General features: G+C 36.1%; 1 protein-coding gene across 1 annotated transcript in view; it reads right to left on the bottom strand.

The window, feature by feature from the left end:
• Positions 1-26,178, bottom strand: part of FAF1 (Fas associated factor 1) — a 146,896-nt gene that overhangs the window by 67,112 nt on the left and 53,606 nt on the right. Inside the window, exon 8 of the mRNA XM_057367063.1 lies at positions 4,723-4,809. Within this exon, the coding sequence (XP_057223046.1) occupies positions 4,723-4,809 (87 nt within the window). The remainder of the gene's footprint in view (positions 1-4,722; positions 4,810-26,178) is intronic.

Here is a 26,178-nt window from a genome sequence, read left to right as displayed (position 1 = left end):
AGCCACAAACCAAACTTTTACTGCCTCAAATGACTCCAATACACCTGTGTACATCCCATCTTCCTGCTCCTCCCCTTAAGAAATAGGAGAACAGCCTTAAAATTCTATTATTTTATTGRGCATTTAAATTCATGCACGAAATTAGTTATAAAAACTAGAACTCCTTTTCACAGGCACTAAGAAAGGTGATTTTAATTTTCCCCAACTTCTGAAATCATGGCTACTGCCACCCAACTATCCTTAYATCAAACAGAAGCGTGGAGTGCATTTCCCATTTCCTTCATTGCCAGGATCTCTAACAATTTTTAAAAAATTACATTAAAGCTGGTCCACAAGAGGTGTCAGCAGAACATGACAAACTTTTTTCTCCATCAGGACCCAACATGGTTAAGAATGCTGAAAACTTATTAAAGTCATGGGGGTGGGATTTTTTCCCCCATCTTTTTCAGTTTTTTGTTTGCTGGGTTTTTTGAGGGGGGTGTTATTGTTTGAGGTTTTTTTGTTTTTTTTTTAAATCATAGCTACTAGATTGCCTTTATTTTTTAATACACAGATACAAGTGCACTTGTTGCACTTCTGTAAGACTTGTTACCACACAGTGAGGAAATGAACCCTTCTCAAAAATGACATGGTAAATGTAGGTCACTTCAACTGAGTTATCTTGCCTCTTAAAAACTGAACAATCATAAATAAATTCTCATGATAAAAAAGTAAAAACTCAGCCCTGACATGGTAATTTTTACATGCATGAAATTAGTTCCAAACACTTTATCTTAATTTTTATAAATAGAAAATAGTCAAGGGGGTTAAAAAAGTGGTGAAGGACCAACTGTAACCTCCTAAGTTTTACTGGGGATAGAACAGGATAATTCATCATCGTTTCATCCACAYAAAAACAACCAAGCAAGCCATAAATCAAAGTCAGTCACCTGAAACAAAGRTATTTTGGAACTGTTTATTGAATTACTCAGTTACTTTTATATTTCTTAATGATGAGTAATATGCTGCTTCATAATTACCACAAACTTCCAAGACTGAGAGGACTGTCTAAAAATTTTCATTACTAAATTCAGATTATAGTATGAGTGTTAAATTGAAACTTTACCATATTCCTGAACCCAGACAACAAAACACACTTCAAGTATTTTTCTGTGCATCTAAAATAAAAGGATCCTGCCAGGTCCACCCTCCTACTCTACTGCAAATGACTGATRAGAATACATTAAAATCCAAATTATAATTATGATATTCTTACACAGAAAARAAAGAGCAGAGTATTTTCTAATGAGGTATGTATTTTAATTTAAATATAGCAAATTTTACGCTTCTGATTAGCAGGCACTTKCTCTGTCAGGACTATTCATTCTTTACTCAATCAGTTCCAGGGGGAAGACTCCAAATGCTGCAGAAAATGCAGACATGGCATCCATTACAATTAAACAGCCAGCAAATGTAAACCTCACAACTTGTTTTCATATCACAATGACAGCATGTGGTCATGAACTTTCTGTTAAGAACTGTTAAGAGCTGGAAAGGAAAGGAAATATATACTCCCAAATACTAATTACTCAGCTGCTTAATACTCAACCTCTTCAAAAATCTGGAGATCTGCCAAAAAGTGCCAGAAATGGTTTCACTTTGTACCAGAACCTTATTTATCAGCATTCTTAAATTCTATCTGTGCAGATGCAATGAAATAGCTAAATTAGATCAGCAATACTAATTAGATCATCCGTTAAGTGTTTGAAATTTTTTTTATAGCCCAGAATTCTCTATTAAATTCAACTAAGGAATGTCAACCACATCTGCTACAGCCACCACAGAAGGGAAGGTGGTCAYGTTCACAGGGGACAAAGGTGGTTGTGTTCCCAGGGGATGATGCAGGACAGGAGAAATTAATCAAAAACCAGTGACCTCACAGAGAAAAAAAGTTTTACTTCAAACATACGCATGTAAAACTAACATCCAAAAAGTCACCCATACATATAAATAAAATCACAATGCTTCCATGCAAAAACTGGAATTAAAGTATCACCTACAATTGATCACAGGTTTTTTTTTGCAGTGAACACATATTTGAAAATTATTCATTCCACTTGACAATAGTGGTAGTTATCAATGAAAGCCTAGACATTCAGCCAATATGGCAAACAAAAAAGGAGTAAAATTCAGAAATTTTAGTAAACTGTTCTGGCAGGGTCCACATTTTAAAAAATCTGCAATGCTAAGATTGTTACAAATTCCAAAATAAAAACTGCGAACACATTGTGAATGCATTTAAAGCAAATTATGGTTTTTATTTTCCAGGATTATTTTCAAGATTTCATTGTATCGCTTGATGATATATATGCAAAAATAAATAAACCAACATTTTGAATCTACTAAAGTTGTACTTGCATAAATGCATTAAAAAAAAGAATGAGTAAAAACTCACACATTTACTTTGAACTTTAATGAGCAGAACAGATATAATTTGTGGCATTAAAGTTATTCAGGCACAATAAAAGCTAAGACCGTGTCCTTGCTGAACGGTGAAACGAGATTTGCACGGCCTGCGTATGCCTTGTTTCCCACAATCAAACTGTCACAGCATGAAAACATTCTCCTGCATGGGGAGGTTTTGATACCCATTTCCCTGGTGCAAGTGTGCAAAAGGATCTGAAAGAGTTATTGGCAATTCATACAGTATCCCATATTCCATTAGATAGCACGAGCAGAGAACATATCTGAACTCTGAAGGGAGACGAAGCAACAATGTTTTAAATTACTATTGACTCCACTAAATTTCCTGATAATGTCAGAAGACTGTAGTCTGGCAGGTTCATAAGAGACTCAAGATGATACAGGAATCCAATTATGCCAAGTCTATTTAGTTGTCCTGTTTGCTAAGCCAAAGGTTAACGAGAACTGCACTGAAAAAACCTCCTGTGGTATTACAAAGTATTTCTTATGCTGCATAACATGCAAATGAAAAAGTATTTTAATCAAGTCTTTCCTTAACTCCTTAATTGCAAAGGGGTACCCTACAAGACAGCAAATTAAAAATTGAGGATGGAAAAAGTGATCTTAAAAACGTGCCACTGAACTCGAGAGATCGCCATTAATTACTRAAGTAATTATTACTGAGTATTTCTAATTTGGAAAAGAAGTGTTGAGATCACAGAAGCATAGATAGTCACTGCTAATATTAAATCTTTATAAATAGTAAGCTRTGGCCTCTAATTTTAGACAGAAATTAATTATATTTTTGCTGGCAACACATTCAAATCTGTTTACACAGCTGACGAGTTCCAGCTCCACCAGACTCGAGCAGTGAGCTTTGAGGACTCCTCTGCCTCAGAGCAGATGACTCAACATTCACCAATTTCATTAAAGATGAAAAGGGGGAAAAATTCACCTGCAACAATGTCACTTGTAAAAACAGACTTAAAGCAGATTCATGGGTTTTACRTATGTGAGGTGTCCTATTCAAAAGAAAAGGAGGGGAAAAAATACRTGAAAACCTAACAGCTGTGGGAAAACAGATTAGAAGTGTTGAGTTTCCAATTCTTTTCTGGGCTAATGTAAACTAATAAAATGTTAAAATGGATCCACATTTCAAAGACTGTAATTACCACATGACACCATGCTGTTATTTCAGACCTTACATCTATCAGCTCAGATATGCCCTCAAATAGGGAGATTTACCCACCTTTCTCAAGCTTAAATACTGTTTCTGCAAACCACCACAGATATATTTTACAAGCACATTAGAAATTCAAACAGCTTTTGGTTTCTTGCCTGATTTTTTTTTAATTGGCATAAATCCTTTACTCAGAGCAAAAAAAAGGAGCAGTCATTTCAAACAGCAATACTCTCTCTAAAAGAAGAGAGTAGAAATGGACAGGACAGTAAKGCATGGCAGATAATGGCAACAGGTAAGAAAGCAAACTCCAAATCCATTTTCACTTTGTAGAACACTCAGGTTCAACTGAATACTTAATTTTTCTRCATTTTTCTCAGGTCACAAAATCTACATACAGCACAACTACATCATTATTTCGGCAGCATTTTAGACTTTTTTTAAAGTGGATTGGTTTGGGTTTTTTCTAAATAAAAGCAGACCTCACTAGCTGGTACTGGGAACATACTAGCAGAAGAAAATTATCTGACCAAAACTGAAAGGCACACTGTCAAATACACAGCAAGRAAGCAAGTCTAATAGTTAATGGAATAGAGCAAATGAGTCCCCCAATTTCATGAATTTGTAGGCAATTCTCAGTCAGTGGATTCTGTCACCAGTGGTGACTCCTCACTGATTTCAGCAGGAACTTCTGCTCTGAAGCCAAGCACAGGCTTAAGCATGAACTGGGTGAGGTTATGTACTGTGTAAAATATCTTACATGTGCACTCAGAGCATACAGAAAATCAGGACTTTTTTCCTGAAATTCAATCACTCAACAARCTTCAACTTCCAAAATGCTTCATGGCTTTACTTCAGTCTAGAACACGTCTCCTCCTTGTCTAAAACCTGCACTGAATCTGACACAAAGAAATAATTTCCATGGGCTTCAGCAATCCAAATCTTGAGTATTTGTATTTTTCAAGACAAAACTGTGAAGTGTGGTAATGTTAAGGTACTGCAGATGAGACACCAAACACTACTGAGTGATAACAATAAAAAAATCCACAAAAAATCAGCAACTTGTAGGAAGGAATGACATGGGAACCCAAGGAACTCACCGAGTCATCTGTGGCAGAAGGTGGCCAGCCCTCCCACAGCTGGTGACGGACAGGGATACTGGTCAGGTCATACACATTCCGCTTGACCTGGGGAAAAAACAAAAACAAATCAGAACTTGCTCTAAAAAAGGCAGCCAAAGCATTGCTGTCATCACAGCCCCAAGATTTTAATTTTTCTAAATTATTGTAAAATTGGTTCCGCCRATGCTCTTAGATTCAGACCTGGTTAGCAGGTTTACACAGCTAAAAGCAATTGAACAAACTGTATTACAGAAAACGAAAATTAAAACCTAAAAATTACCATTCATATTGATTCATTATTACTTCAGCACTATAAATGGACAAAAAAATTGTAACAGAAAATTTCCTAGTAAAAAGTATTACAAAGTAATGAAAAAACATTAAGGGAAGCAAAAGGTAGTAACAAAAATTTTGTTCCATGTTTTGCTACTTAATTTTCACCCTAAAACATTGCGTGAAAATCTAATCAAATAAGAAATACAACTAATTTTGCATAAGTTTCTAAAATGGTATTTTAAAAAATTAGTATATTAAACATGAAAGTATTAATTAATACATTTTCAATTAAGACTATGCATTTCAAATATTTATTAACAAAATTTTAAGTGATTGATTTTTACATCAACTCTTTTCTCATGCCACTAAACTACAACTGCTACTGTTAATCATCTCACATGATGGTGAGCAGAAGGAAGGGAGGGGAGAAAAGGAGAAAGAGTGGAAAATTTTGAATACAGGAAGAATACTGCAGAATACCAGAGTTACAAAACCCTTCCCATGAAAACATTACCAGAGATAGAAAAGCAGGCAAGTTTTATCAGAGGTTTGTGATAAATAATTACTTAAGTCATTAAAAAATTATATTTTGGTACTTAGGATAGAGAGTGGTATCTTAAATTCTGAATAATGTCCTGCACCTGAACATWAAGACTGCACAAATAATGTAAATATTGTCCAGCTGGACCATAACTGTGAACAATAAAATGTTCCAGTGAGCCATGGTGGCTTTTCACAGGAATCACAGAATGGTCTGGGTTGGAAGGGACCCTAAAGATCCTCTCATTCCAACCCCCTGCYCTGGGCAGGGACACCTTCCACTGCACCAGGTTGCTCAGAGCCCCCACCCAGTCCCAATTTTTTTGTTTGTCTTTCAAGAAACTGYTACATGGGAATACAAGGTCCTCCCACATCTTCTCAGGTCCAGACAGATCTCAACAATTTGTATCACATCCCAAAAACATTCTCAAAGAGAATAAATAAGGTTTGCTACTTTATAATAATATTTTGCTTGACTATCCCCAGGCAAAATATCTGAGCAAGTCACAAATTCTGCATCCTGGTCTCAGCTCCAAGAGGGCTGCACAACCCAACACAAACAGACACAAGAACCCATTAAATCAAAAGTTATTAAGGCAGATGGATAATATTTGYCTTAAAGCAAATGACAAGGCTGCTCCAAAAACTGTCTTTTGATGCCTCCTTTAGATTTTCATTTGTTCACTTGTCAACAGAAACAAACAGAAATTAATTGTGTTCTAACTTTTGCTATGAGAACAACTAAAAATGTCATGAACCAAAAAAAAATGCATTTATTATATTATAGCTGTCAGCAGAAAAAAGTATCTTTGAGCTAGCACCTTGCCTGCAGTCTAATGCACTCACCCTGAGTTAACAACTTTTTCTGAACAGCAAAATAGTTTACAAAAAYCAGAAAGAAAGCTGAAATTTGTCAAAATGGTAAATGCTAACATAATCCATAGAGATAAAGTTTCATATTCCAGAAATGAATGAAAGAAGATTCTAAACTACTATTCTTATGAAGATAATACAATAAACCAGACATTGTATATCATTTGATCCTACCTATCAATCAGTACTCGCTGTATCTTCAGGTTTGCCAACAAACACCCACAACTCAGGAAATTCAGGGCATATGGAGATCCAACACCAAGTACAGTGCTCTGACTGTATTTTCAGATCTTCCAGTCAATCACTGTTTATCTTTCTCATTACTTTTAGTAGTAGCAGTTATTTCATGCTAATAAAGTGCCCCTTAGGAAAAACTRTGAACAACTCCCACATTTCTGGATATACTTAATACACAGACTATGCAGATAATAATTGCAATACTGCCAGTTTAAAGTTTTAAAAATATAAATGTTCTGCATGGCTGAGTGGAAAACAAGAGGTTCAACTCATGCTCCAGGAGTAAGATACAATACTTGCAACTCTTGGGCCTGCATCTCACTAAAGAAGGGAAATCAGAACCACGTGGGTTCCTTACCTGGACATTTCAGTTTTCCAACACATATTGAACTTGGATTTTCAGCTCAGCTTGGCACACATTGTATATTTTACAATCATTAAGACAATTCTCCATTTTTTTCTAAAACTGATAAATTACATGTACACGTCATAATCTTTATGTTAATATTGCTTTTTTTCCGGAGTTTTTGCAGGGACACTGACTGACCTGACAACTATGCTTCAATTAAAACAAATTACAACTATATTTTAACTAAAAAAAAATTGAAACAAGGACACTGGGGTTTTAACCGAACTATCTATTAGCCATTCAAGTGGAATKCATTTCTGTGCTTCCTCATAGTGTCCTTGACAGCTTTGTAAAGAAATGTTGCTCCATACTGACCCCACAACAGCCCAAAATGTAACAGTCCTGATCTGTGATCACAAGGACACAGTTCTTGCYGGTTTAGTTTTCTTCCATTAAAAACCAGGATAAACTGTCTCTGTGAGATATTTCTTTTCCAGTTACATATCAGAAAGTCTTACTGATGTTATTTTCACAAAYAAAACTCTGAAGTGAGCTATTTTTAAATAACAAGTGAAACTTATTTACAGAAACATGGGATCAATAGGACTACATAATATTGTTTTCAAAAAGCCTTCAGAAGTAAAAATAAATAACTCGGAAGTCACATTCCTCAAATTCCCTTTTAATTCCAAAACACAACAGAAAGGCATTATGAAAAAAACAGTATTTCCCTTCTTTCATTAACTCATCTGTAACTGCACTGAATTCAATAACATTCCTCTGCTATTCTAAGCTTGAAAGGCATGCTCGGGGTAAAGTGTTATGTTGGTATAAAGCACAATGCCAGACTGATGTGCTGGACAAAAGTGATCAAAGTTGAAGTAATTTTAGCCAACGCACAAGTATTCTGCTGCATTATTCTAGCAGAATGACATCTGTTGAGCAACTCGTCGCAGAATAAACCAGTTGTTACAGGCAGGCCYGGCTGGGTAGGGGACCATGTAAGACTGATTAGAGTAATGTTTGATTAAACAAACTGCTTGAGTTAAGATCATAACTGGATTTGGAATTCATGCCAAAGTAGTCCTCTTTCAAACAACAAGCCACAATCAATTATTTAAGATAAAATAAGCTTGCTTTTAAATAACGATTTAGGTTTTGGGTTGTTCGATAATTAGAACACTGTTACGAAAGCAGATTGTAAAATGTTTCAGAGGTTAGAATATTTACCAATTGAATATAGAAAACCCCTTTTCTTCATTAACTGACTGAATTTCAGGTTAAAAATTCCAAGAGGAGGAAAAAGTTCTAGAGATCCACATGAAGCATAACTGTAAACTGCTCCTTCACTGGGCCAATGAAATAAAAATCTACAGCCACAACCCTTTGTGCAACTGAAAAAAATTAGCACAGTAAATAGACAAAGTCTGTGTTAAGGATTTCACTTATAAATTCACTTGGCATTGATAGGAGGGCTGAAATCTTCATTGTGTAAAGCAAACTCTAAATTGCAGTGCCATCCACTGAGCTACATTTATTGGCAAACTTTTTGGTCCCCCACTTTTGAAATACGAATTGGTGGCATTGTCTTTGTGCAGCCCAGAATGTCTTTTCATAATGTTCAGATGCCATGGTGACTGGCACATTACTATGGCASCCACCCTTCAGATTATCATCTCCAGAATATAAGAGATCATTTAAAAACAAATTAAAGGCACATCTATTTGGTTTCACAACTCAGCTGTAAACAGTAGCAATACAGCCATTTAAACAAAAAGAGGAAAAAATACCCCATATATTTCAGATGCAATATTTACTTGCAACACTTACTTGCAATACTTACTTGGAAAATTATGTATAATTTCTGCAGAATGCCCTGCCTTGCAGCTATACATTGATGCACAAAACCACATGAAGCTCATTTTCACTGGTGTTAGAAGGGAGTTAAAATATTAATCACCTTCTAATATTTTAAGAAAACCCTCAAGTCAAAATCGCCAACACACTCAGYAAACTGCCCAAATAAAGGCAAAGTATTACTTTCCTGTATTTCATCTTCACAGATGAGCATGTTGCTTTGAAAGTCAGGTTAAACACAAAAGATGCACTTTGTTTGCAGATATCAAGCTAATCCAACATTCTAAGTCCTTCCACATTTCTATCAGTAAGGATAAAGTGAAGCAAAATGTATCACAGGGCAAAAAGGCTGTACCAGGTAATGTGGTTTCAACAACCTTCTGGTGCTTTCACTTAGCAGGAATAAGTCGCTTTTGTCTAACCTCTGGATTAGAAAAATTTGAAATCTACTGTCAAAAAAACAAAAATCTAACACTAAATTATTAGAAAAATTAAAATTATGCTAAATCATCAAAGAACTGTCACGCCTGAATCTGTATCTTTGAATCACAACAAATCACAACAACGTTTAACAGTACTTTCCCTCGGGCTGTTTTCCGCTTATGCAGGTACAAAGTTAATTGAAATAATGTACATAATGAACTTTTGTTAGTCTTATTATTAAATATAATTTATGCAAAGCTGTAAATTGGCTGAGATGCTAAAGACTGTTCCAGGCACATAGGCAGCATGAAAGACAGTGCAAAAATGAGTGCATGAAAGGCAGACAAAAGGAGCAATAAAGTCAGAGGACTGTGAGGAATGTGGAATGTGAGTTGGGGGATGCAGGGAAATGAGATCAGATGCAGACAGTCCAAGGTTGCACTGATGGTACAGTGGAAAGCTTGACTTTGACACTGGAACAGAGAAGAAGCCAAGACAAGTAACCAAAATTTTTAGGGGACAGAAATGATATGGAATGGGCAGTGCCAGGAAAACTGCAAAGCAAGCAGAAGCATTTTGGTGAAGAAAGATGGGGAAAAAGGAGGCAAACCCAGCTAGAGTGATAGSCTTCAAGATTATAGAGGAAAGCCTTTAACACCTCTGCCAGGCAAAATTCCAACAAATAGCTAAGAGCACTGGGATTCTGGCAGGGATAGATGGGAAGCAGGAGCAGAATTAACCAAATTTCTAAGCACAAGGAAGCATCAAAGGTGATAAAATRGTGAATTTGAAAAGATCATGATGTTATCAATAGCTATGAACAAAAAAATTAGTTAGATAAAAGAGTGATTTCAGTTAACTGTGGACTAATGAGARTTATTAAAATTATAGAGATTCAAAACCAGAGAGAAAGAAATTCTTTCTCTCTGGTTTTGAATCTCTATAATTTTAATAATCAGCACCTCTGCCACAACCTATTGCAATGGATTGGGTCCACAGTAACAGAAAAACAAAGGACACAAAATGCAGAAGTTAGGAGGGAAAATGACAAACCAAAAGAAGTAATCTGTACTTAAAATGTTCTCACAGCAGAGAAAAAGGATTTGCATTTTATCAGGAAAAGGACATCAAGAGCCCAAGGAGAAACTGAATTACTTAACTTTAAAAGTGTAATTCTTACCTTTCAAAGTAATTTTTAGCCAGCTACCCACAGATAGAATATATTCATATCCAGTAATGCAGTGCATTGTGTGAATCACCACCGACCTGAACACCCAAACCAGAACTCTCAGGTTACTTCACCCAAGGCTTATTTAAGGGAAAGGTTTGAAGTCTGATTCACTCACAATTTTGTCTGCATTCTTGTATTTCTAATACATAATAAATTATATTAAAATATAAAAATAAAGGTTATGTAAACCATCAAAATTTAGTTTCATTTTAGAAACAACAATGCATTTCTAACGAAATCAAATTCCAACCTGCCTCTCCTAGAAGCTGACTGAAGTTTAAATTACTGAATGCTTCCAATTAATAAATTAAGATGTCAGAATTGGGCTATTTTTAAATAAGAGCATCTGCTGCTCTCAAATTTTATACCACTGAAACTCTCTAAGGAAGACTCACTATGCTATTTACATTTACACATACKCAATTCACTCTGTTGTAATCTAAAGGAAAAAAATACACTTCCAATGTAAATATTTAATATCTATACTGAATGCAAAAGAAAACCTCACCTGCCCAAACCTATCAGCCAAAAGTCAGTTGTGATTCAGCACTTTTATAAAATGCACAGGGACTCAACTGTGTGTTTTACTAAAATACATTTTCTAATTAATTTTTWATTGCATATCTCTTCCTTTAAATTACTATTTTTGTTTTCAATATCTCTAAAATATTCAGGTCTGCAGCTATTAAGTTTTCTGCTTTAGCAGGCTAAAACTTTGAAAACTTGTTTTSTGTTTAATGCAGAACAAAAATGCATTAATTTCCAACATAATTGATTTTAATTCAGTGTCCAAAATTATTTTGACAAGTAAAACTGAAGTAAGTAGAAGCACCAAAACATCTATAGCTCATGAAAGTAGCATTCTCTTCCCTCTCATTAGGACAATTTCATTTTCAAATTTAAAACAATCTGCAATTTCAGGCCTTTCCAAAGGGCGTTAATAGAACCTGAATGTCCAATGTACTTCAGCCACATACAAAGCAACTTTCACTTTAAAGTGTATGGAAGTGTTTGAACCCAAATAAACCCAGTTAAACTATGTCAAAAATGGGATGCATTTTGCTGCAGCACTCAATAAACACTGTGCCAGTACCTTCATTAAAGAGCTTGAAATTGTTCAAATTAACTTAGACCTGGAAAATAATGTGCAATTTTTGGGTGACATTTTGCTGATAGGTAAGAATTCAAACCAAGAAGATTATATTATATTAAACACAGAGCAAAAYCCAGCAAATACATTTTTTGCTATTTCCAATTCTCTCATTTCAGTATCTAAAAGAGAGATTGAAGTAGATGAATTTTGCCTCTCATGGCTGGAAAGGTGGAGTAAGAACTTCATGTATCTAGGGATTAAATGAATATTTGAATGTAAACACTACGTTCAGTTTGAGAGATGAGGCAAGGAGAAATTGGTAATACTTTGACAGATTAAGTGGCTGGATGAGTAAATGCAAAGTTAATGTATTACCTGGCTATCATGGATTTTAAAATGGCAGAAGGAGGAAAACTTTCAAGAGAAAGAATCTGTAAGCAGACAGTATCCTTAACAGAGAGATGATTCACCAAAGCAGTTGAGTAAAAACATCTCATTTAGGAAAATAAGGACCTAAAGGTGAGGAAACAGCACCACTTGCAGAAAGGCACCTGGATTCTTTACTTCCCCAACAAAGCACTTATGGCCTCATTCCCCCAGATTTACATCCATCACTATGTGTCATCAGACAATATCCAAAAGAGCCCCAATTAATTCCATTTCATTTATATCAATTCTTGATGGCTACATCTAGTCCAAATTACTTATGTGAAATACTACAGGCAAACTTTAAATGTCTGCTCCTCAGGAATCTATGACCASATCACCATCAATAGGCAACTACTCCTTTAGCAAAACACTCAGTTACAATACAAAGGGTAAATACCATTTCTAATATTTTCAGACAGAGAAATTCTCCAATACCTCTAATTTCACTGTTTTACTTCTCTCTTCCCACCACTTTAACACTCAAAGGTCACACCAAACCTGCTGCTTAGTGAAGAGAGATGGGCAGACTCATTTTTCAGTCCTTTATTCCTAGGGCCAGCCAACAAGGTGCATCRAGAAAGGAAGATGAGCCACAGGTATTAAAGGTCTTGTGCATTATATTAATTTCCCAAAGCAAAAATTATGTGTAAAGTGCATTTTCTCTGAAGACTCRCTGGTATTATCACCATAAAAACAGCAGATGGGTCATCCAGAAACCCAGCTCAGGTGTTGACTTGCTTGGTTCACCTCAGTTGTTGGTATCAGGTTGTTGGCAGAACCCCATSTGAAAACTCTGTAGGAACTCAACTCTAAAGTAAACTGTGACATCTTTTCTCAGTCACTCGAACTATGAATTTAATAAATCTTTTGATGTGGTTGCATTTGAATAGATACTCTATTTATGTTATTCTGAATTCAAGTTAAACTGTAAAACAATGCTCATTGAGTTGTCAGTCAAATTTCTACTAAGAAAAACATTTCTGGMTACTTCCTCCATTTCATTTTCATGTCACCAAATCAAAATTTTGTATCATATCAACAATATTCWGAAGTAATTTGAAACTGTTTTCTGCTTTAACCAAGTAACAGCTGTTAGTTTCACAATGGAAAAGAATTGCAGYCAAACCTTCACAGTGTGTTTTAAAGAATATCAACAAACACACATCAATTCCAAATACAGTTATTAATATTGCTCTGTGTAAGGTATTTGCATGTAAGGTGCCCGATTATACCATTAACAAGCAGCTCTCCTACACACATACACATTTTTAGAAAGAGAATTCAGGCTATTTAACAATTCACTAACAAAGCTATTCCTTAGCTCATCCCTGCCATAACCTGCTCTATTCAGAAACATATGGGAAAAGACATTAAATAACCAGTGAAAACCATGGACTTCTGGTATTAGTGCTACACATTGCATACCCCTATTCATTATTCCACCTCCCTTGTTTAATCTATCATTAAGACTCAGTGACCCTACACTAAATTTAAAGCAGATCCTTCCTTCCTCCCATGCCTAAATTCACATACTTTTCTAGCTGGGGATGCCCTCAAGTATTAGCCACTCTACAGGGTTTCTCTAATCTCAGCTCTGAACTATGTTGTGCTATAGAAGCAAGAAATTGCTGGTTTACATCTTTAACTATGGAATCTTCCACCCMAAAAAATCCCCTCCTTGGCTTAATAAGATAGAGAAAAATCTTTCATGTAGAACATATTAAACATGTTTTAAAATTATATATTTTCCTCTATATGATATATAAGTTACAAAGTATATTATTTTAAAGCACTGCTTCCCTCAACTTGTGTCCCAAACAAAATTCCATTGCAAGCAATTTTAAATCTTTCAAAATTTTAATGTTAGATTGTAGAAAATCTAGATCTTTAATTGTATTCCAAGTCAATATGAAACAGGCTCCTAATAAACAAATTTTAAAAAATTAAAGCAAGAAGGTGACCAAAAATCCAATATTAGACTTGCCTTTATTTTTTAATGTAGCAACTGAAAACGTACAAAAATACTAATACTAATAATACTAATACTCTACCTTTCATCTCTTTGTACTGACACAGTTTTCAGTTTAACAGCAATGGCACTACAGGTGAAAACATCTATCATGATTTTTCTGAATGAGGGCCAAGAGTGAAGCAGAGATGAAATTCTGTYGAGTTAACAAAATGAGTCAGGCAAAGGTACAATCCAAATAAAGATTTTTATGTTTACCAAAAGAAGCCACACAAATTTGTTTTGGTTTCATAAATAATACCACTTTTAGCGTATTTAAAAATGTTTAAACACATTTCCTCAAAAAATAGAATAAAGTTGAAAAAAAGCAGCTGCAACCTGRCCAAAAATCCCAATCTGCATTCTCTCTGTCTCTTCTTTCTGTAATTTAAGTCCTTCCCCAAACAAGTCAGCACTTGAGCAAGTATACACGTGTCATAAGTATTTGTAGAACACAAAAAAGTTGATGGGAAAAGCAAATTAGTAAGGTTCAAGTTGTCAGATTATCAGATAACAGAAAAATATTAGAAACAGTTAAAATAAACATGCTAAGCCAAGAGCAACACTGGAAAACATGAAGTTCTACACAGGTGCAGACATGGGAAGATGAAGGGAAAGTGTTACTGGAGAATGAAAATAAACAGTAACTGTGAACTCTACAGATCAATTTGGAGACAAAAATTACCTGGAAGCCTCTCCAATGAGGAAGTTTTTTTTACAGACAGCAAGACTTTCATGAAAAGAAGAAATGCTCCTAAGGCCCTAGTTCTGCAAGTCCTAGTTCAGGCATTCTTCCTGAACTGGACTGCTTAAATTTAAAATATAAGTAGTCTACAATATCAAAATCACATTTTCCTTTAGAATTCCAAAATATTAAAGAAAAACTACATTATCCTGTTCTACTGAGAGGAGTGCACAGTTGAGTCTCTCTCAATGCAACGAGTTTATTCACGGCACCTTCAAGAGTTCATGAGCAGTCTGGTTGGAGTGAGCCAGAAACACCCCAAGCTGTTCCATGATGGAGGAGTCAGTATTTCCTGAATATACAACTCACTGCAATTTCATTATTGTTTGACCAAAACACTACAGGAGTTACCTCTTCTGCACATTCCAGTGCAGAGCTTTGCAAAGCTTACCATTCATAAGCTTACCAGAACAACAACAGAAAACTTAATGATCATTTCAGAAAAYGAGCTAATATAAAGCTGTTCTGCCCATTTTCACTATTGTATTGTGCAAACTTGTCATCTCACTGAAATGGAAAGACTTGACTAAAGGTTGACTTAATTAATTAGACATACTTATTACTTTCTCCSCGCTTTTCAGACTTAGCTTGACATGCAATTCTATCACTATTAAATAAGCAGTGAACAYGACTCCATTTAACAAAAAAAATTACTTAAACTACAGATTAGTGAATCTCAGCTACTTGTGTCCCCCAAAACACCTCCAACACAGCATAGAATAAACACAGCCTCCATCAGAATTACTTYATCTAAAATAAAACTAGAAACTATGTATTACAAAACAAGATTCACAGATAACAAATACTAACATCTGAAAAGATCCATTCGGCTCAAATTAACACATTTYTATAAATCAAAGCAAATTTCATCCTCACTTTCATTCCTGTTACAGAATTGTCACCTCAMCAGCCAATAAAAAGGAAGAACTAATGAGGTTTTTCAGTATCTCCCAAAGAAATATTTTCAGCTCTGTTTTTCTTTTAAGTGCTTGAAAGGAAAAGAGTAATGAATTGCTCCCACACAGTCTTTTTATTATCCTGTTATAGCAACAAGAGAGTTACACCAAGTCTTTATTTTTCATGTACTCCAAGATGTGTTTTTGTCTCACTGCAACAATGACAAAGGAAGCAGACCAGAAAGGACAGTTTTTTATCAGCACCAGGGAAATGCTGCTTGGAGCAGGAAATCTCCTTATTTCTACTAATGGGTAACAGTGTGAGAGGACAGATTTATTGGGTAACTAAGTCATATCTGAGAGCTCTGCACTATAAAACAATTTCCAGAAAACAACCCAATATACCTTGGAAATAAGTGTCTGCAAGAGACAAGGATCTAGACTTCTACCAAAAACCAGGTCAGCTAGGAAATGTTTCCAGGATTGAGTTTCCAGGACTACTTCTCCCTGTTAGGATGAACATCCACTACTGGAAAAGAGGAAGCATCCTCTAACCGTGAAAATATCCACCCTCATCATGGTGGATTGATGGATGGGGAAGACAAATCTGTTGCAGTCCAGCAATAACAAGCTGGAAATTTCAAGAAAGGACTGAGAGATTTAGCTGGTCACTCACCTGCACAGAAAGTATGCCCTGGACCTAAAATTGTCTCAAACAGGACACTGAAATCATTATGACTTCTTTCAGGATCTCTGTGAGAACACTTAGAAGGAAATTAATTAGAAGCACATCCAACAGATCWATGTATGTAACAGACAGGCTAAAGAGATTTAAGGACTAGAATAGMTTTATTAGCACCTTTTTTTTGTTGTATCTGGAACTAAAAGATCCRCCCTGAGTAATCACAACTTGGATATCCTCCCAGGTCTCTCCTCAGAAATGCTGCAGATCAATGGCAAACACAACCCTTGAGTACTCACACAGATGCACAAAAAAGGAATGGGCCTTTCTGAAAGGCCAAATGCTTTCTAAGAGAGAAATCAGGGGTCTGAACATTCATTAAAGTGATCACCCCGTGACACTGGGGTATCTGAGCCTTAAGCACACACACACTTCCAACAGCAGCTGAAAAACATYTCATGAAGAGCTTGTGATCCTGTCTGGTGAGCTGTCACCCATCTACCAACCATCAGAAAAGGGTCAGAAAGCTATATAGCCATCCAGTCACATGGAAGGCATGACTGATGACAATAAATTTATGTTGTAGCCTTGTGTTTTTAAGTAACATATGCATGAACAGCAGTCGTGATTCAGCAGAACCAAAAGATTGAGTTACAATGTGCACAGGCTGGAATCTGGCACAGAATGAGCTCCTTGAGCAGCAAAACCAGCTCAGTAACATAAAAACTCTCCACGGGAATGCAAAAATAATTTGGACACTCTGTTTTAAAGATAAGTACTATCATCTTGTATTCATTTTGGATATTTCAAATAGTTTCTATAAAATCCTCTCCCCTTGAAATAAGAGKCCATTACTAAAGCCCAATGGAACAGAAGACTCAGAAAAGGTTTGCCTGCAGATGTCTTATGAAAACGAATTCCTGAAAAGCAGCAGGGATGGCAGAAAGCCAACAAAAAGCTAAGAGCTGCTGATCATGGTGTCACAGTGACATCACAGCATTTTAAACTGTAGTTCCAGACCAAGAGAAATGTGTGTAATCTGTCACCAAAGCTATGGAGAAAATGGAGAGATGAGATTGGAAGGGAAATAAGTCACTTCTTTCCAAAATTTTCAGAACATTYGGAAAGCTGAGATATCAGCTATTAAATTTAACTTCATCTATGATGGCTTTGCCAGTGATGATAACCTGAGGACTCTCATGATTTGCAAGGAAGCTGTAGGAGCAAGAAGTCACTCAAAAGCATCTGCAGTTATTTCTGCCAGACATCTCTGACCTTGCTGGAGACTCTGAAAGCATGGAATCAATCTATTCCTGAAGAAACGTCCTCATTTACTCACTGAAATTCAAAAGTTCAATTAATTGTAAAGTGACCAAAAAAAAATCCCATTTCTAGATTTTGGAATACAGGCAATGTCAGAAAGCCACCTCTTTGAGACTGATATTCCAGATCCAATCCTTGGAAATAGGTCACTATGAGACTGCAATCTGGGATGGAGATTTTGAGGATGTGCTAATGCCACATTATCTTAAAAATACTCACAAATGCACATGTAAAGAGAAAGGAATAAAATTAAAGCAAAACCATCCAAATGAACAAAAYGAACAGTAGAAATTACAGTCTTACACTTTTGTTTTCCAGTATCTGTTTCTGATTCAGAAGATCTTACGGCATTTTTACCATGAAGGGGTAGAAAAGGCTAGAAAAGCACATTTCAGAATAAAAACTGTGTAGAAATACTTGCAAATTAAACGCCTCTTTTTACTCTCATCAGAGCCTTCCTTTTAAAAAGAATCAATAAAGCTTCAGAAGAGTAAACCATGTGTGGTTTGTTCTTCCTGCATCAGCATCAGCGCCAATTAAATTCYGAACCCTAAATCTTTATTGTTTCCTATTAGCTGCTAACTAGGAGGAACACTGTGATTTTCTGAGATCCCAGGCTGAGACTTGCTGTAGCAGCATGTAGAAAAAAAAAAAAAAAAGATCTTGTTTTGACTTGTCTGCTGGGTAAACTTGACATTGAAGCTCCACGGTGGAAAATAAATACATAATACCAAGATGTTAATTTTACAGCAACACTTAACTCTTGTGACCACAATTAACACTCAGGGAAGGGGAAAAAAAGCCATTGACAGGTTTGCCTGGCTGYTGCTTCTGCTCTGCTTCCCAGGCTCCCTGTCTGAGCAGGGGCTCAGCTCCTGCACAAGCCAGGCTGGAGCTGACCCCAAAKCAGCACAAGGGGAGGAAGAGGGGAGCAGGATGGCAGGGAGTTAAATACTGCTGTAAAATCACACTGAGTCCCAGCCAGGAACCAAAAGAGAAGTCTGAGAGCAAAGGGATGCTGAGAGCAGCTCATCCTCTCCTCCTGCCCCTGTAACAGCTCGACAAGGAGGGCAGCAGGACACGAGCTCCAGAGGACAACAGTTTTGGGGGAGCTACAGCCTATTTCTGAGGCAGAACTGGCCTTCAAGTTATGATGCTACAAGGTCTTCGTTTTTTCTAAAATGACCAGAAAAGTGCTTTTTGGGAACACAGCTATGTCTGTTTTATATAAACAYTGCTCCAAATCCCTCACTTCGCTCCCTGAGAGCACAGAACCACTGCTGCAACAAGGAACTCCTCCAAAATACTATGAACCCCAYGATATGGTAGGGTATTTTTACATCTTTTCTCTAACAGTGACATCTGTCACTACACTGGAAAAAGAATTAAAAAGAAAACCCCAACAGGTCATAATTTTAAGAGTGGTAGAACATGGATAGCGTGCTTACAGAAATTAACAGTGTAAGCATGTTTCTATGTATCATATGAACACTAAACTTTTTAGTAATTTTAATTTATCAATGTGTTCATTCCTAGCAATTTCTAACACTACATTTAAATTGCCAAACAATCATAGAAGAGAGTGCAAAACAGATGTTTTTTAAGTCTTATTCCAACTGCATTACAGTAAGCTGGCAATGACTCACAAATGGGAGAACAAAAGAATGCAAGGAATTGAGGAAGAGCTTTTAAGAAGTCTGAGAAGTTGGGTTTGGATTTTGTCTGTGAAACCATACAAAATCAAAGGATGGATCCAAAGTCCTTTTCATTGAAGAAGATAGTCATCATGGAAGGAAATCCCTGAGGGGACACCAAGACCTTGAAGGACATGCCAGCCTTCTTTACTTACTCATTATTCTAATAAAGGTAACAATTTGCTCCATGAAATCAATAAAGATTGTGGAAGGTCATCAAATCAAAATGACAGCCTCAAGAAATGCCAACTAACTACTGACCAAACCCAACCAGGTTCAAGGATATAAATGCCTATCAAACCTTAATAATTAAGTAGTAAATCCCTTTACATCAATATATTTGGAAAACTAATTCAAAATTATTAAAGAAGCAGATAACATTCAGAATTAAAATACAGATCACATAATATGTAAACATCAAACACAAAATATTRTTAATTGTTATATACTTCTCATGTATTTGCACTGCACTCATATTTCAAATGCAAATATTAATTTGGAGAGAAATACCTACTGTATATGCACACACTGAAACAGTTTGCTCAGCTATACTGCATCAATGGTTATTTGACAAGTTATAGCATCACAAGCTGCTCATTTACATATTCAGCTGTTCTGTCTGGTTTTTCCTTGAGAATAAATTAATAGAACAACTATTTGACAGATCCATACTAAGCTTCTCCTCTGAACCATGAGGATACTCACAGTTATGCAAATTCCATGCATAAAATATACACCAAKGAAATGACACCAAAAGTGTAAAAATAATTCCTTACTAARTCCTMGGAAGGTGTAATATTTTTAACAATTAATACCAGCAATAAAAATTTAATTGATAGAAAGAATTTTCATTTGATATTCAAATAATAATCAGTGAAAATTCAGCCTTTGAAATACTAACGTGCATGATACTGACACACGAGAACAGTTTTCTAGAATAATTCAACACACAATCACTCTATAGAAAATTAGCGCAAAAAGAACAACACTTTAAAAGTTTCTGATTTACAGTATTTTTTCCTGTATTGTATTGTAAGGATAAAATAGTATTYAGAAATGTTAGGCCAAATAGTGATATTTCATTTAAACAAGCAGAAATGTAGAAACCCTTACAATTTTTTTTCACTAAAACCTATTGCAAAAGACAATAGAACAGAAGATGACAAACAGAAATGAGAAAACAGTACAAAAGAAAAAAATAAAAGAAACAAGGAAAAAAAACCATTTTAAAAGAAGATGGGAAAAAAAAGAGAAAGAGACACCGTTTACTAAACAAGCAAAAGGACCTACAGAATTAAAAATACAGCTGGGTGGGTGACTGTCAGATTTTGTAAGTCGTATCTGAGTGATTTTAGATCTGACCTATAAACTGACACAAGGCAAAAGACACAAAATGAGAACTGAAATTGGATTTTCAGTTCTCTTCTGATACCAAAGTCTTGAGACAACAGATGCTTATTTGRGACTATGCTAAAATTATCCTTTACTTTAAACAGTTTGGACTTAGGCTGCAGAATAAACATTTAATCTCCCAGTTTTATTGTTCCTCACTTCAAACTGATCTTGAGAAAAAAAAATAGCAGAATACAATGCTAATATGGGAAAAACTTTCTTTTTGGGTATTTAAAAAGCTTGTCTTACTGCTCATGGTGATTCTTTGCACGGCTACTCTGCAGTGAGTGGGAAACACCCAGCACATGCAATTTTCACTCAAATCTTTCATTTATTTGCTCCTATTTAAGAAGAATTCTACCACCTCTGTTTACAAAATGATTCTTAAAATGACACTTTCTGCTACAATGGAAATCTCTCAATGCTGCAAGATCTGAAAACACCGATTGCACCAAGGGGCTGCTGCASATCCAGCCCTTGTAAAATGGAATTGCATTTGTGTTTCATTTCTATCACATACTCCTGGTCTGAGGCCTCCCACTTGTCCAACTTCTTGCACACTTCAGCTTGGAGAAAGGAGCAGCCTGAGCAGGCAATCACCATTAGGACCAAAGTAAGAGAGAAGATGCACAATTTCAAAATTTCAATCAATAAGAAATATTCAATTCACAGGACCAGCTGGAAATGGTCACTATTAAAATGCCAGGAAAGAGAAATAGCAGAGATCTTTCCCATCAACACATTCCCTCTGCAGACCTCTTACTGCACAGTCCTGTGCTCTAATGCAGCCACAACTGTGAACCATCCAGAACTGGTCTGTGGGAAGATTTAAGCAGGAGAGTAAAGACATCTCCAGAGCAATTCAAATTTCATCTCAGTCTGCTACACTTAGATCATCAAAAACAGAAACTTTGATCTCTCCCAAACTTCACAGAACACTCTAGAGACCTTACATGTTTTCCATTGGCCTCACAAGAGCCATCCTTGAAAACTGAACGTGGACCTGCCTGAATTGGCAGTTTACCTTCTGTATCAGGGTGAGAAGTTTCACTGTATTGCTTTATACAATAAAAAAGTCTCCTCTTCCACTGTTCTGTCGCTGCTTTTTGTGAACGCCAGAGCTTCTCCACTTTGTTTGCCTTAGTCCTGGCCTAGGCTGCCCTGTGGTCAGAGCTCTCAGCTGCAGTCTGGGCTTTTCTCTGCCAGCCCAAGGTCAAAGCAAAGAATAAAGAAGAGCCAAGACCTTTTAAGCAGAGTGGGTGAAAGAGATTGTTAGTTATAGGTGAAATTGTCAAYACACAAAACCCTCCCCAGATTAATCCAAGCACTCCCCACTTCTGAATTATTCAGGAACGAATCCTTCTTGCCTTAAAAGAGGAATTTTGGGAGTAAGTGCAAACAGAAGTTTATGCAAGGCACAGAGGGAAGATTTTCAACTGAAATTCAGCTCACAGTTACAGAGAAATTAATAATGAGACACAAACACAGCTCACAATGTCTCTTAAATATGCTTTACTGTGTTACAGTGGCTGAATTTAGTAAAGGTAGCTTGTCATCAGAAATGAGTGAAATAAGACCAATATAAAACCTTTCYGTTTCTCCTGAAACTGCAGAGATATTTGGGGTGCTATATTTGTGATGTTGTGAACAAAGTAACTGAAATTAAGTTGATCCTTAGGCTGTTGGGGTTGGACTAAGGTACATACAGCTTTGCCCTCTGATATCAGATATCCTGCTATTTTATTAGGACATGTTTGTAGGAAAGAAATCTCTCTTCCTTACATAGAAATTGTAGAAAATTAAAAAAAAATACTTGTTCCTTGTACTCCTCTTTCCCTTTTTTTTTGTTTATTGGTTATTTATTTCTGATGTGAAGCTCCTCAGATAGTCTGTACTCCCAAATTACTGTAACACCATAATTTCCAAGGRAGCTACTAGKTCTGAGACTGAGCTGTTACTACCARGTAACAGCTACTAGACAGAATCACCTTCCTGGGGACAARGGAGTGGTGAGAGAAAAGGTCTTTGGAACATCAAATCTCTGTTCACACCTCCCTCCCCATTCTTCTGCACTTTCTATTATCCAGGAAGTTTGACCAAAAAAAATATTGCCTTCTAACCAAACTCAAGACTTTTTCTTTTTAACCTGATACAGTAGGAGGTGATTCATGAACACACTCCTGGTTATTCATAAGGTTCTAGTTCCCTAAACTTGATAACAACAAACATATAATAAAGCAAGAACAAAAAGTTTTTAGTCATAGTTCAACCTCTTTTCCTAATCTTTTCACAGGGCCTCAGAACCAGGCCCTGCTCTGGATGGCATATTCTTGCTACTGCTGGTTGTCCTACTTTCTTTACTCCCTATTTTTTAAATCTTTTTACCAGTCAAACAATACTTTATGTAGCAGTAGCCACAGGACTCTCAATGTGATTTTGTTTGGGGCAGTCACACTTGTATGGTTTTGGGGTGAGAAATCAGCTGCTTTGGGTCACTCATAGTCTGAAGAGAAGCACACCGAGCCAGAAACCACTGAAGSCAACGGCTTCATCCAAGTAACAATGGCAACACTGGGTGCATGTGCTAGGTTTTGTGGGTTTTTTCTTTGGTTGATTCATTTTCCTAGGGTGCACATCAAAATGTTGTCTACTTAAATCCATTCTACTGAGCTCCAGAGAGGCAGAAAAATTATCAAGTTTCGTTTTTTTGGGGTTTTTTTGCAAGCTCTGTCAATCTTGCAGAACAGAAGAGGACACTGAACACAAGAGCYCCTCTTTTTTCCTGCATACAGGAGGAGGTTCTACAGACCTGGGAATTAATCTTTGGTCAGAAGGTGGATGATCTGACCAAAACCAGATTTCATACAGGAAGACATTTATGGTGTGCTCATTTCCTTCTGTGAACATTGTCCTCAGAGGGTCCTTGGAGTGTTCAAGATCAACTCTTTACTGATTTCACAAGCAGGTAACCACTAACTTCATAGAAACAGACAGGATCTTGTGGCAGCTGCTCCTCTTCTGGAAGATTTGGTTTTCCTTTCCATTCTTTTCAAGCCCAGTTTGTCCCTAAGGCTTTGCCTAGCTGTGTTTTAATTAGTTTGCCTCCACCACACCCAGAGGACGAATTTGAGAATTTGAGAAACATCTGCATCCTATTTTTATTTATTTCTATGTCCCCACAACAGTGGATGTAGTCTCAAATAACCTCGTGTGCCATGCCCACTCTGATGCTCCTCTAGCTGGAAACTGGGTGGTTTTATTTGTCTATACATTAAATATGGATATTTATAAGTTTGTATCATTTCTGCTGTCCACCACCATCTCTGTGTAACTTCACTGTTTTCAAAGCAAGGTGAGTTCACTTTGGTCGGCTAATCTAGGCAGGGAAAAATAAAAGTAGATTTCAGGCTTGGTACAAACCCAAAAATTGTGATCAAACTATATAGTTAGTAAATTGTTTGTCTAAATCTTTCATGTGTGATGAAAGATTATTATCATAATTCATTAGCAAATTGCAGACTTTGTAATGCAGGCAGCCACAAATTTGGCTTTGTATCAATCAGTTGAGACCAGCTGGGTAGAAATTAACACAACTCTGGGATACATAAAATGAAGTGCTCTTTCATTTTTAATTCACTKGAAACTTTGAAGGAAAGAAATGGAAGCCTTTTCAAAAATGTCAATTTTCTCTGCTTTTTGTAAATCACTCCATTTCACTGCAGAGATACAGAGATACAAATAAACATACATGGGAYGTATGTAACTGAACACCCCAGAAACTGCTCAATCAAAATAAATTTCATATAAAGTATATGTAAAGAAAAACAGTGCAGTTAAAAGAATCCCTTTCTTTCATTATTTCTGAGACAGTCATATACATCAGYGATCACCAGAATTATTAAACAAACACAAAAGCTAATAGCCAAGCTACTCACAAAATACAATATTGTCAAAATTCCTGCTCTGAGCTTTCCCAGTCTACCAAGTGACCTTGCACAAAAATGCTTGTTTTGATTACGTCTCCTTTGCCTAAGCTACAAGGCTGCATATAGTGACAGCTGCATTTGGGAGCAACTTAAAACAAATTTTATCTTAGTGGCACCTAATCCAGAGACTGGTACAAGCAGCATGGAAAAGTCAGTGTCAAAATTAAACAATGAAGGCTTTTCTAGGAACAGATGCTTTTTCCCTGCAGCTGTAAAAACCTTAAAACAATCCTATGCCCCACTGTCTGGTCACGCAACTATCACAAAGCAAGGCATAAATTTTGCCACTTATTGCAAATATTTGCCAAGAGCTGCTATAACCCTTTTTAAAAACAGTAACAGGGATTTCTTGTGGGTGATTATGAGGCCATTTTATCCCTTAAATGAGTGCAAGGCTCTCCAATTTATGCCCTCGATTCATGGTACAAAAACAAAAGGATAACTTTTCAAGTTCACGTTTTACACAGATATAGGAATGTAACTGAAAAAACCTAAAAAAACAGGTTTACTACAGAGATAGTGCCTGTGTCACTAAGATGTTATGGATGGGACAAATATTATTTATTCACAGTTGTAAYAGCAACTGAGTGTTTTCTTTGCATGGTAAATTGCAAAGCAACATAGTGCAGCGCTATGTTTACACCATCTTGATGTTGCAACTCCACAAGCTCTACTTTAAATATCCTTATTACCACAACCATCCAAAAATTACCTCTTTCTATTTAGTGAATGCAGTGACAAACTTCAAACCAAAATATTAACTCTCAGGAAACAACTTCTGTAACTTAATGAATATAAGAAAATCCTCGGTTCCCAATTAAGTGAGCAATTTACAATGTCAAGAATGTAGTTGCACTCCATATGAACTGATGGGATTTTAGATTAGCTTCTGTTGTGTATTTAAAAGTGATAGCACCAACATGATTTACATAAGTAAAATATTTTCAAATATTTTCTCACCAAGCAAGCACTCTAAAATTGTGAAGTGTTTCCTTTCTTACCCAAGTTAAAAAAAAAAAATCAACTTTTCCAGAACAACAGTTCATTAGCACCTCACTATTTATAAGTATAATTGGGTTGTTTGATGAGAAAACATGAGAGAACACTGTGCCTACTATAATTTGCACAAATACAAATTTCATTGTTTGAAAACAAATCAGCAATTCAACGAATGTGTTTTTTTAATATAAGTGTATATCATGCAATAATAGAAGTGATCGTATTATAGTTAACACAGGATAGAAAGGTTAAACCATGTTCTAAACCGTTTTAATTTACAAGCTGYAAATTAATTTTTTTTAATTGCAAAAAAATGCTAACTTTAATTTTTCATTTGTTATTCAACTAAATATAATTCACACAGATAACAGCACTGTGCTACTGAGCTACAGAGTGCTGCTT

Source organism: Malurus melanocephalus, unplaced genomic scaffold (genome assembly GCF_030028575.1).
Source record: "Malurus melanocephalus ecotype Western Australia unplaced genomic scaffold, MMel_1.1 scaffold_74, whole genome shotgun sequence".
NCBI classification, from domain to species: Eukaryota; Metazoa; Chordata; class Aves; order Passeriformes; family Maluridae; genus Malurus; species Malurus melanocephalus.
The sequence above is the reverse complement of the archived record's forward strand: the minus strand, read 5'-3'. Positions and strand labels throughout refer to the sequence as shown.